This window comes from Monodelphis domestica, chromosome 3, assembly GCF_027887165.1.
Source record: "Monodelphis domestica isolate mMonDom1 chromosome 3, mMonDom1.pri, whole genome shotgun sequence".
Taxonomy (NCBI): Eukaryota; Metazoa; Chordata; class Mammalia; order Didelphimorphia; family Didelphidae; genus Monodelphis; species Monodelphis domestica.
The window spans coordinates 31,677,989-31,690,288 of NC_077229.1; the positions used below are offsets into that span (position 1 = coordinate 31,677,989).

The following is a 12,300-nucleotide window of genomic DNA, read 5'->3' on the forward strand; positions in this document are numbered from 1 at the left end:
TGTCACAGATAATGTTTTTGAGTGTTGTCCACTTAACCCCATGTTCCCCATAAACTGTGGTTTTTATTGTGTGATTTTACTCAGTGTCATTATTTTGAGGTGTGTATGTTGAATTATAGGAGAACTGACCATATTCATCCACTCCAAACTTCCCCTCATCCTCTAGTCTCTCGTCTTCAATTACCTTTGAGACATTTTGAACTGAATGTAGTGTAGACATCCTAAATTCAACATGCCCTTTTATTACCTTTTAATATGGATTTTATTTATTTATTTTTAAACCCTCACCTTCTGTCTTGGAGTCAATACTATGCATTGGCTCCAAGGCAGAAGAGTGGTAAGGGCTAGGCAATGGGGGTCAAGTGACTTGCCCAGGGTCACACAGCTGGGAAGTGTCTGAGGCTAGATTTGAACCTAGGACCTCCTGTCTCTAGGTCTGGTTCTCAATCCACTGAGCTACCCCCAGCTGCCCCCTATGGATTTTATTATAGAACTTATTATCTTCCCTTCTCCTTCCCCCAACTTCCTCCTTGTCTTAGCTTCCCTATTACTGCCGAGGGCATCACCATCCTCTCAATTACTCAAGCTTGCAACCTAAGGGTCACCCTTAGCTAATCCATCTCTCTCATCAAATATGTATCTAATCAGTTGTCATTTCTACCTTTGTAGCATCTCCCACGTACGCGCTCTTCTCACCTTGTCACTAGCCTGGTAGAGGTCCTCTTCATCTCATGCCTTGACTATTATAATACCTTCCTTGCTGGCTGGTTTCCCTATTTCCCTCCACTCCAGTCCACCCTTCACTGGGCTATCAAAGTGACCTTACTAAAAGTTAGGCATGACCATATGACTCCCTATTCAATAAACTTTGGCTCCCTATTACCTTCAGGACCAAATATAAAATCCTGTGGTTTTTAAAGCCCTTAAAACTGGACTCCTTCCTATCACATCCCTGCACATACTCTGTGATCTAGGAGACACTGGCCTCCTGATTTTTCCTCATGCAAGATATCCTCCATCTCTCATCTGTGGGCATCTTCTTGGCTGTCCCTCATTTCTGGAATGATTTCCCTCCTGGACTCCCTGGCTTCCTTTAAGTCTCAGCTAAAATCCTACCTTCTGCAAGCAGCCTTTCCAGTTGTCCTTAATCTTAACATCTTCCTATCAGGAAGAGAAGGAAAGGCCTATTTTGCTGATACTTTTGTTGAAAATATTATTATAATAATAAAAGCCACATAAAAAGATAAAAAAAATCTCAATATCGTCCCTCTGAGACTATGCAAAATTGAGCTTGTAGAAGTCTTGCTGTTTGCATGTTGGGTAAACAACTATGGACAGACTGAGTTTCTTGAAAGCGGGGAGTGTTATTTTTTATTTTTTTTTATTATTTTGCTTTTCTTTCTATCTTCAAGCACTTACCACAATGGCTGGCATATACTAGGCTAGTTGACTGACTGATAAGCCAGAGCGGTAACTAGGGTGAGGTGACCAGGGCTTCGTCACAGGATGCCAAATGTAGAGGGCATGAAATGATTTGGAACAGTGGTTGGAGGACTTCCCTTCCTCTCCTCCTCCCCTCCTTCCCTCTTCCATATGTTCATGTCTTGTTCATTCAAGGGCTTCTTTCATTCTTTTAAAATCCCAATTAAAATCCCATCACCTTCAGGAAGTCTTCCCAATTCCATTAAAAAAAAAAAACTTTTACCTTCCATCTTAGAATCAATATTATGTATGGATTCCAAGGCAGAAGAGCAGAAAGGGTTAGACAATGGGGGTTAAGTGACTTGTCCAGGGTCACAAAGAGACCTAGTTCAGGCTGACCAGCAGCCTGATAGCTAGGGTTGTCTCTAGGCTTTAGGATAAAGAGGACTGACACCAAGCAACTGTGAGGCTTTGATCCTTTTCTTAAATGCCCTTCCTCTTAGTGCCCGAGACTCCCTGGTGAAGCACTTACTAGCTGGGTGACCCTAGATAAGTCACTTCCCTCTTTCTATCTCTGTTTCATTATATGTAACACAGGGAAACTAATAGCCCCTACCTGCCAGAGCCACTGTGAAGATAAAGCTAAGTAATAAAATCCACTGAAAACCTTAAACCCACATATAAATGATAACTATTATTGTTGTTGATGATGTTTTAAACCCTCACCTTCTGTCTTAGAATTAATACTGTTTTAGTTCCAAGGCAGAAGAGTGCTAAGGGCTGGGCAATGGGAGTTAAGTGACTTGCCCAGGGTCACCCAGCTGGGAAGTGTCTGAGGCCAGATTTGAACCCAGGACCTTCCATCTCTTGGTCTGGCTCTCAATCCATTGAACCATCCCACTGCCCCAGCTAGCTATTATTGTTATTTTTATTACAACCACCTCATGATACAGGTAGTGCAGGTAGACCATTTGACACAGGAGAGAAGCCAGTCCACCTCAAAATTGTAATGCTCACTGATTATCTTATCGATCTGGGCTGAACTCTGAAACTCTGTGATTCTATCCTTTTTATAGAATAATAGCTAACATTTATATACCACTTCAAGATCAGAAAGCATCTTACAAATGGTAAGATTATCCATTTAAAAAAAGTCCTTGAAACAGCCACGGGGGGAGGATGCTTTTATTATCCTTATTTTACAGTTGAGGAAACCGAGGCAGACAGAAATGGCATTCACAGAATGCAGCTGTCTGAAGCTGTTCCTTCAGCTGATTTTCACAATGTAGTCATCCTTGGAGCCAAGGTTCCATCCCAGCCTTGTGCTTCATGCTTCACAGATTTAATATCAAGTTTTAGAACGAGCAAGTGATGGAAGGGATTGGATAATCACAGAGTCCCTGAAGGACAGCTTGAAAGGGCCTCAGGAGTGCTATATCTAGTCTTTATCCCCCTTTAGAGCATTCCCAACAACTGATCCCCACCATCTTTGCTTTAGGTCTTCCAGGAAAGGAGAGACACTCTCATTCCCCCCAAGCATTTGGCATCATTTTCCATTGTTGTTGCTTAGTCATTTCAGTTTTGACCCTCATTGGGGCTTCGTTGGCAGACACATTGGAGTGGTTGGTCATTTCCTTCTCCAGCTCATTAGACATATGAGGAAACTGAGGCCAACAGGGCTGAGGGACTTACCCAGGGTCACATGAATAGTAAGCATCTGACACCAGATTTGAACTCAGGAAAATAAGTCTTCCTGACTCCAAGCCTAGCACCCTATTTTGCCATCAAGCTGCCCCTAGGGGACCTTCTTTAAAACATTTGTATTGATGTGCAGGAGAAAAAAAGAAGCAAACACTTACTAAGCACCTACTATGTGCCAGGCACTCTGCTTAGAGATTTACAAATACTACCTCATTTAATCCAAACAATATCCCTGGGAGGTTGGTGTTAGCATTATCTAAATTTTAGAGCTGAGGAAACTGAGGACAACAGTAATTAAAGACTTTCCCAGGCTTGATTTGAACTCAAGTCTTCCTGATTCCAGACCCAGAACTCTATTCCCTTGTACCATCTACAGCTGTCTTATAGAGCCATCCCTGTGAAGGCAGGGTAAATGTGTCTACACTCTCATTTCCCAGTTGTTTGACAATGGATTGGTTAATCATAGCTCAACTGTCTTGACTCAATCAAGCCCAATTTCCCCTCACTATAGTTCTTGATGTCTTCCAGCTAATAAGCCCATTTCTTTTTGCTCCCTTTGGGATTGGTTCATAGGACGGGCAGTGGGAAAAAGAAGCAGGCACAGGGGCAGAAGACACCATACTCACTGATGGGGATGCTCTCATCATCCTGCTTGGTGGATGACGATTCGTTGTCCTCCAGTTCTTTGCTGCTGGTGCCCACAGTCACAGAGCTCTGAGGATCATCTGAGCCAGTTGGGTTCACTGAAAGCATGCTGCTCTGTGGAGATGAACCCCCACTCGTCCGAGTAAGGCTGATAGTCGATGCCTTCCGGCTCGACTTCCGGGTGGTTGTGAACCGAGCAGCTGGCATTTTATATTTCTTGGTCTAGAGGGAAGAGGGAAAGGATAGTGGGGAAAGGAACTCCCATGATAGAATTCGATGGGGAAAGAAATGAGGACTGGGATCAATCAACTGACCACCAACCATTTATTAAGCACTAAAATGAAACAGTCCTTGACCTCGAGGAGTTTATATTCTATAAGAAATGGCAATATATACATATATGTAAAATAAAAATTTAAAAATGGTGGACACTAACAGTTGGGGGATTGGGAAAGGTTTCATGGAGGAAGGAACCTTAGAGGCCATCTAGTTGAATGTGGGTACTCAAAGGGGAAACTCCTTAAGGTCAATAATTGGTTCATTCTGGTCTTTGTGTTGTCAGAGTCCACTTCAATACCTGATGAAAAATAGTTAAGTACTTAATTAATACTATTAAAAAAATTGAATTGAACCCTTGGTATATGGACATCTAACAGTCTCTCCACTGATGGGGAGCTCATTACTTTTTGACCTTTTGTCAAGGTACTTTTGGTCAAGGTACTATTTAGAGGTACAGAAACAGAGGAAAAAGGACTCAGGTTCAAATCCCAGCTTTGCTACTTACTACCCATAGGACCTTGGGAAAACTTAATTTCTCAGGGCCTCAGATTCCTCTACTATAAATTGAGAAGTTGAAACTAGACAGTTTTTGAGGTCTCCTTCAGATCTTGATCTGTGAGCCTATGGGCTGGCCAATTCTAATTCTACTTCTTGATTCTGAGCACAGTGCTTGGCACATAGTAGGTGGCTAATCAATGCCACTAGTCTATTGCATTTTAACTTTACAACGTCCAATCAAATTCTACAAACATAGTTTAAGCACCTACTATGTGCCAGGTCTGTGCTGAATAGAAAGAAATTGTCTTTACCTTCAAGGAGTTCATTTTCTACTAGTGGGCTCTGATTTATAATAACTCACACATGCATCATGGTTAAGGTTTACAAAGAGCTTTTGCTTGTCCTATGAGCTGCCTAGTGCTCATATTATTATTTTCATCTTCCAGATGAGACAGCTCAGACCTGGTAAGGCCAAATAACTTGTTCAGGATCATGTAGCCAGTAAGCATCAAGGACTAGACTCAAATCTAGGGCTTCTGTCCAAACAAGAGGATGGAAGGCAGGGACAAAATTGACCCAACTTAATGGTTTATCTGTGGACCAGTTCCGAGACGAGGCCTCTAGTCTTTTAAATCTAAATTGGTTTTTTATTATAAATTCAATAACCATTGGCAAAAGGAACCAATCTAACATATACAAAACATGGGGTAAAAATATGGTTCTCTCCTTTAGGATTTCTTTAACAGGGATCCCCAAAGAGTCAAAGCTGTTGCTAAAAGAGGGCCAAATATTTACTTAATTGAAGAATCTGCAAGTTGGAAGGGACAGGAATGGTCACCTTGTCTCTCCAACTTATGAAAAATATCCTCACTAATGTGCTTCAATAAGAAGTCATTTAGCTACATTCTAAAGACCTCCAAGGAGGGAGAAGCCATCACCTCTCAAGGCAGCCCATTCCACTCTTAGACAATTCTAAATGGTAGGAAATTTTCCCTCGCATCAAGCTTAAATTGGTCACTTGTGAACCTCTCCTCCCCAACATGCTTCTGGTTCTGACCTCTGGGGCCAAGCAGATCAAGGCTAATCCCTTCATCACATGGCAACCCTCCAAATACTAACAAATTTGGGACTAGGAATAATACTATTTAAAACTAACATTTAAAATTTATTTAAATTTTAATTAATTAAAAATAATTATTTGTTACATTTTTGAGTTCTGAGATGTCTCCTTCCTTTCCTCCCAACCCTACATTAGAGAAGGCCAACTTTGCTATGGATCTATATGTAGAACCATACAATGCATACCCTTTAACTAAATGTAATAAAAATGATCCACTTTATGTCCCACTTTGCTTTCTATCTCATATATTCATAAATTATTTTTGTATTCATTAATCTAAGAGATAATAGTTTCTGTGTTTTTCTAGTTTATTCATAACATCTCCCTGTATGTCTAGATCATGCCTCCTTACTGACTTTATCTTGATAAATTGTATGAGATATTGGTTTATGGATATTATCTGTCAGATTGCTTTCCAAGTTCCTAGATTTACCACCAAATAGTGATCTTTTCCTTATGTTTATTTGATACAAGTTAACTATAATCATTTATATCATTGTATTGAATACCAGATCTAGTCCACTGATCCACCAAACATTTTGATAATTACAATAGAGTTTAATATCTCATAATGCTAGGTCTGCTTCCTTTACATTTTTCATGAATTACTTTGACATTCTTGACCTTTTAAAAGTTCCTTCAAATGAATTTTGTTATTTTTCTAAGCTCAATAAAATAAGTTTTTGGTAGTTTAATTGGGATGATTCTGAATATAAGTACACTAGTTTAGGTAGAATTTTCATTTTTATTATATTGGCTTGGCCCACCCATGGACAATTAATATTTTTCCAATTATTTAAATTTGTTTTCATCTATATAAAAATGCTTTATATTCATACAATTTCTGGGTTTGCCTTTGCTGGTATGCTCCCAGTATTTTATATTGTTTAAGGTTATTTTAAATGAAATATCGCTTACTATTTCTTCTTGTAGGGCTTTGTTGGTAATATCTAGAATATGCTAATTTATGTGGACTTATTTTATATCCTGCTGCTTTATTAAAATTATTGTTTCAACTAATTTTTAATTGAATCTCTAGCATTTTCCAAGTATACGATCATATCAAAAACCTCCAACTTATTTTTCTCATGGCCCATTCTGATTTCTTCAGTTTCTTTTTCTTTTCTTATTGCTCTTGCTAGAATTTCCAGTATAATCTTGGTTCTGGTTTTTGAACTATTCTGCTACGCATTTCCATTTTATGGGTGAGTTTATCCCATTCACATTGTGTTATAATTAGTATTTGTGTATTTTTCCATCCTATTTTCTTCCAATATTTACCTTACTCTCTTCTCTCTCTCTCTCTCCCTCTGTCTGTCTCTGTTTCTATGCCTGTCTGTCTCTTTCTGTCTCTCTGTCTGTCTTTCTCTGACTTTGAATCTGTCTGTCTGCCTTCTCTCCTAACCCTCCTTAGAAGTCCATTTTATTTCTGACCACTGAATCCCACATCTACACACTCTTCTAAGAGTCCCTCCCTTATCCCCTTACTCTCCCATTTCTTAATCTGAACACCATTCTAAGGGTCCCTCTCTTGCCTTCATTTTTCTCTATTAGTTAAGAAGACTTTCATACACATATGGATATTTATGTTGTTCCCCCTTTAACCCAGTTCTGATGAGAATAAAGTTTCCTTGTAGCCTTCCCTCCTCTACTTCTTCTCTTCCATTGTAAAAGTTCTTTCATTGATGCATCTTTTGTATGAGATAATTTATTGCATTTTACCTCTCCCTACTCAATTTTATTTTTAGGATCGTTCCATCATAATCAATTCAACCCGCTTGTATACTTTTTCTAACTGCTCTTGGAGGAGAATGTCTCCCTTATGCCACTTTGTGTAATGCCATCTCTTAGTGACCTAGAGGTCAAAGACCACTGAGGAAATTCAGGTATAGATAGCTTTCAGAGTAAGGAAGCTAAAGAACCAAGGAACCAATGAGACAGAAAACTGATTCTACAGGTACTTCCCCTTTGGGTGGTCCAGGCAAATTAACAAACTAGGTTGGTTCCTTAGATGTGATGTATGAAAGCTAGTAGGTGGAGAAAAGAGCTTAAAAGGGGAGACCCAGGAGCCTGCTGGGGTCTCCTGGCTAGAGTATGGAGGCTGGAGGAACTTATTGTTGGTGCTCAGCTTCAATCCATTATGGTGGTCAGTAGATTAGTATAAGAATTTCTCTACCTCTTTCCTACCTTTCCCTCTCTTTACTACTCCTATAACTTTGATTTGATAAAGTTATAAAGCTACTAGCAGCCTCATAATTTTAATTATTATACTACCCAATAATGATAACATTCTTGAGAGTTATAAATAAAATTTTCCTATTTAAGAAGTAAACAATTTAACCTTATTAAACCCATTATGATTAGTCTTTCATGTTTACCTTCTTGTATTACTCCAAATTTGTAAGTCTAATTTTTCTGTTCAGTTCTGTTCTTTTCCTCAAGAATGTCTGAAAGTCTTTTAATTCATTAAATATTTATTTTTTCCCCTTATAGCATTATGCTCAACTTTGCTGGGTGGGTTATTCTTGGTTGCAAACCCAACTTCTTTGCTTTTTGGAATATCATATTCTATTCCCTTTGGTATTTTAATGTAGAAGCTGAGAAATCTTGTGTTATACTGTCGCTTCACAATATTTGAATTGTTTCTTTCTAGTTGCTTGTCATATTTTTTCTTGATCTGAGAGCTTTGAAACTGAATTATAATGTTCCTGTGAGTTTTTGTTTTGAGATTTCTTTCAGGCAGTGATTGGTGGACTTTAAAAATTTCTATTTTACTTCCTCTTTCTAAAATTTGTGGGAAATTTTCCTGAATAATTTCTTGAATTATAGTGTCTAGACTCTTTTGGTAATGACTTTCTGGTAGTCCAACAATTCTTATATTATCTCTTTTCATTTATTTTTCAGGTCTGTTGTTTTTCCAATGAGATATTTCATGTTTGCTTCTATTATTTTCAGTCTATTTTTGATGCCTTATGAAATAATTTACTTCTCTTTGCCCAATTCTAATTTTTGAGTTGTTTTCTTCAGTAAGATTTTGTATCTCTTCCCCCCCCCACTAGTTGACTATCTTTTCATAATTTTCTTGCATTAATTTTCTTTTCTTAATTATTTCTGTGCCTTTCTTATTTTATTTTGAGAGTACTTTTAAAGCTCTTCCAAGAACTCTTTTTGGGCTTGTGATCATTTAATATATTTTTGAAAGCTTTACAAGTAACTATTTTGACTTCATTTTCTTCTTCTCAGTTTGAACTCTGATCTCTATCACAATAATAATGATCTCTTTCCAAGTTTATTCTCTTTGTTTTCTATTTTTTTTAAAGGCTTATTTCTTGGCTGTTAACTTTATGTTAGGGCCAGTCTCTGCTCTTGGGGAATAGAGGATAATGTCTCAGGTTTCAGATTTTTGGGTTTGTTGCTTTTAGACTGGAGGTCTTTGACTTTTTGGTTCTTCAATGTGTTATGGAAAAAAGGTCTGTCACTACTCCTCTAGCTTAAGCCTTGGTTTATGAATGACCTCACATATTCCTCTCTACCCCTAAGCCAAGACCAGGGCCCCCAGAACCACTGTGGTCACAAATCCTCTTCGTCCTTTGGATCCCTTTCATGGTCCCTCTGATGGCCATGTCTGCTTGTCTTTTGTCCTAGAACTGAAACCAGTGGATCTGCTCTACTGAAAGTGACCACCATCACCAGCGGGGTCCTCACCCCTCTGTGATAGGTGTACCCTTTCTCCTCCTCGACAAAAGCTGACATGTGGCAATGCATTTGGACAAAGAGTCTGGACTCACATGAGCTGGATGAAACCTCATTCCTGAATCCACAGCTGTCTTCCACAAAGCTGCCCCAAAGATTTGTTGCTTGATGACTCAGTGGCACTTGGAGACATCTGCATTTTATTCTGGCTAGACCACCACCCCAGAGGGCAGATCTTTTCCAACATCCTTCCGAGTTGTCTTGGGCAGGACTGCTTTACCTTTACTTTTAATTATTTCTTCTGCTTTAAAATTTTAGGTATTATTTGAAGTTATTTGGATGGAGGGAGTTTTGGAGAGTCAGGTAATTTCCTGCCTTATTCCTTCATCTTCCTACAATGCTTTCAATGACATTTATTTAGTAACTACTATGTGCTGGGCACCATGCTAAGCACTCTACAATTATCTTATTTGCTCCTCACCTGGTTGGTAATAATAATAACACTAATAATAACAACTAACATTTATATAGCACCTACTATGTGCCAGGCACTGTACTGAGTACTTTACAATTATCATCTTGTTTCATTTTCACCACCCCCCTGGAAGGTAATAAAATAATAATAATACCTTTTATGTAGCACCTATGTGCACTACAATTGATTTTGTAAATTTTGTTATTATTATTTATAATAATTTACAATTTTTATTTTTACAATTTTTTGTCTAATTTTACAATTATTATTTTGTTCAACCTTTACAATAGCCCTGGGAGGCAGGTATGTGCCAGGCACTGTACTGAGTACTTTACAATTATCATCTTGTTTCATTTTCACAACCCCCCTGGAAGGTAATAAAATAATAATAATACCTTTTATGTAGCACCTATGTGCACTACAATTGATTTTGTAAATTTTGTTATTATTATTTATAATAATTTACAATTTTTATTTTTACAATTTTTTGTCTAATTTTACAATTATTATTTTGTCCAACCTTTACAATAGCCCTGGGAGGCAGGCACTATGATTATCCCCATTTTACAGATGAGAAAGTTGATGCTAAGTGACAAGCCCAGGAGGTCACATATTAAGTGTCTGAGGCTATTTTTGACTCCAGATCTGGCGCTCTGTGTCCTGTACTCCTAGCTGCCTCTGGGAAGGATGGAATTGGTCTACTCATTACCCATTTACCTTCTCTAGGCCCTAGGTTCCAAATCTATAAAGTGAGAGGTTGTGCTGCTTAGGTTCCTTCCAGGCGTAAATCTATGCTCTTGGCCTTGGGTCCTTGTTCAGATGTTTTCAGTCATGTCTGACTCTTTGTGATCCCATTGGGATTTTCTTGACAAAGTTATTGAAGTGGTTGGCTATTTCCTTCTCCAGCTCATTTAATAGATAAGGGGAGTTCTTAGCTTCTTTCAAAGGAGAGCTCAGAAGCCAGCTGCAATGAGCTGTTCTGTAGGACTTTATGATCCCTCTTTCTCACTTGAATTACTCTGTATTTCCTTGGGTTCCAGTTTTGTTCTCCAAGTTCCTTGGGGGCAGAGACTATGTAATTTTGGTCTTTTTATCCCCAGAATGTGGCATGGAGCTTAGAACAAAGCAAGCACTTCAATATTCATTGATAAGAATCTAGTCCAACTTACTCATTTTACAGATGAAGAAACTGAGACCCAGAGAGGGAAGGTAATTGACTTAAGATCACACAGTTAATGGGTAGCTGAGCTGGGGTTTTAAACCACATCCTTTAATTTTATAAATATGGAACTCTTTCCATTGAACCCCTTTGGTTCTGTTCCTCCGCTATGTCCCCAAGACTTTTAAAAGGTAGGAGTCTGATGAGGAAAGAGAGGACCCTGAATGTTGGGGTAGAAGTCCCACATGGTTCATGTTTATGTCTGCTTTGGGATGTTCCCTTTGGCCAGGGCCATGCCCAGATAAAGGGGCTACTGGCAGGGCTGCAAGTGAGGAAACCCATCTTCCTCCCTCCCAGGGAGAAAGAGTATTGAGTGATAAATGCCCATGCTGCCTCTGCCTTCCTTACACAGCAGGAAATGAAATTCTGATTGTGGTAGGAAAACATAAAGACCCTATCAACTTGGCCTTGAAAAGCTAGGTCATCAAATCAGCCTAGGAAATGTGCCCAGGTCTGAGAATCTGGAGCCCTGAGCTCCTCTATTAACTAGCTGTGTGACCTAGAGCAAGTCACTTAACCTCTTCCTCCCCTGTGAAACGGAGGGGTTCAACGATGCCATCTCTTTCAGATCTATAATTCTTAATGGCCAATGGGCTTTGGAGGAGGCTGGTCCTCCCTGGAGCCAGGATTTCTGATTGCATCCCCAGAGTTGCTATTTCCAGCTAGGGTGGATAATGAATGCTTGTTCAGTCATCCTCGACAGAAATTTGAGCCAAATGCTGACTGACATTCCTGCTTCCCTAACGGGGGCAGAAAAGAAATGTGGAGCAGAGGGGTGGGCCAGCCTTTCCTTCAACTTTCTTGTTTTGGGGGGAATTGAGGCTTAGCCCTGAAGAACTGCTGAAGTCACTGGATTTGAGCTGACTCAACTCCCTGCTGACTCCTTCATGGGATAAATGCCACTTCTTCCTGCCTTGTATTTAACTCTTGGGTAGTGTTAAGCAGCTGCCGTATTCCACTCCCGAGGTGGCTGTGTTTCAGGGTTAGAGACCTGATTGCTTGGCACAGGTTTTTATAGTTATGTCAAAAGCTTTGGGGATGATGAGATTATGAGCGTTGGGTAACCCAGACTTCTCTTATGGTGGAGCTGGGAGGGGGCCTTAGAATAGGGGATGCAGGCAAGTTTGGGTGACTTCTGTCTGCCAACTCAGCTTCCTGGGAGACTGAGGCTGGCAAATCTCTGGAGCTCAGGTGTTCTGAGCCATCCCAATGGAACGACTGAATTAAATTAGTATGATGGGTCCTCCT

General features: G+C 39.5%; 1 protein-coding gene across 4 annotated transcripts in view; it reads right to left on the reverse strand.

Moving 5' to 3' along the window:
• The window catches only part of CCDC60 (coiled-coil domain containing 60), a 212,148-nt gene that overhangs the window by 15,268 nt on the left and 184,580 nt on the right, over positions 1–12,300 (reverse strand). For all 4 annotated transcript variants that reach the window (XM_056821656.1, XM_056821659.1, XM_056821657.1 and 1 more), the window contains exon 8: positions 3,750–3,990. In XM_056821656.1, the coding sequence (XP_056677634.1) occupies positions 3,750–3,990 (241 nt within the window). The remainder of the gene's footprint in view (positions 1–3,749; positions 3,991–12,300) is intronic.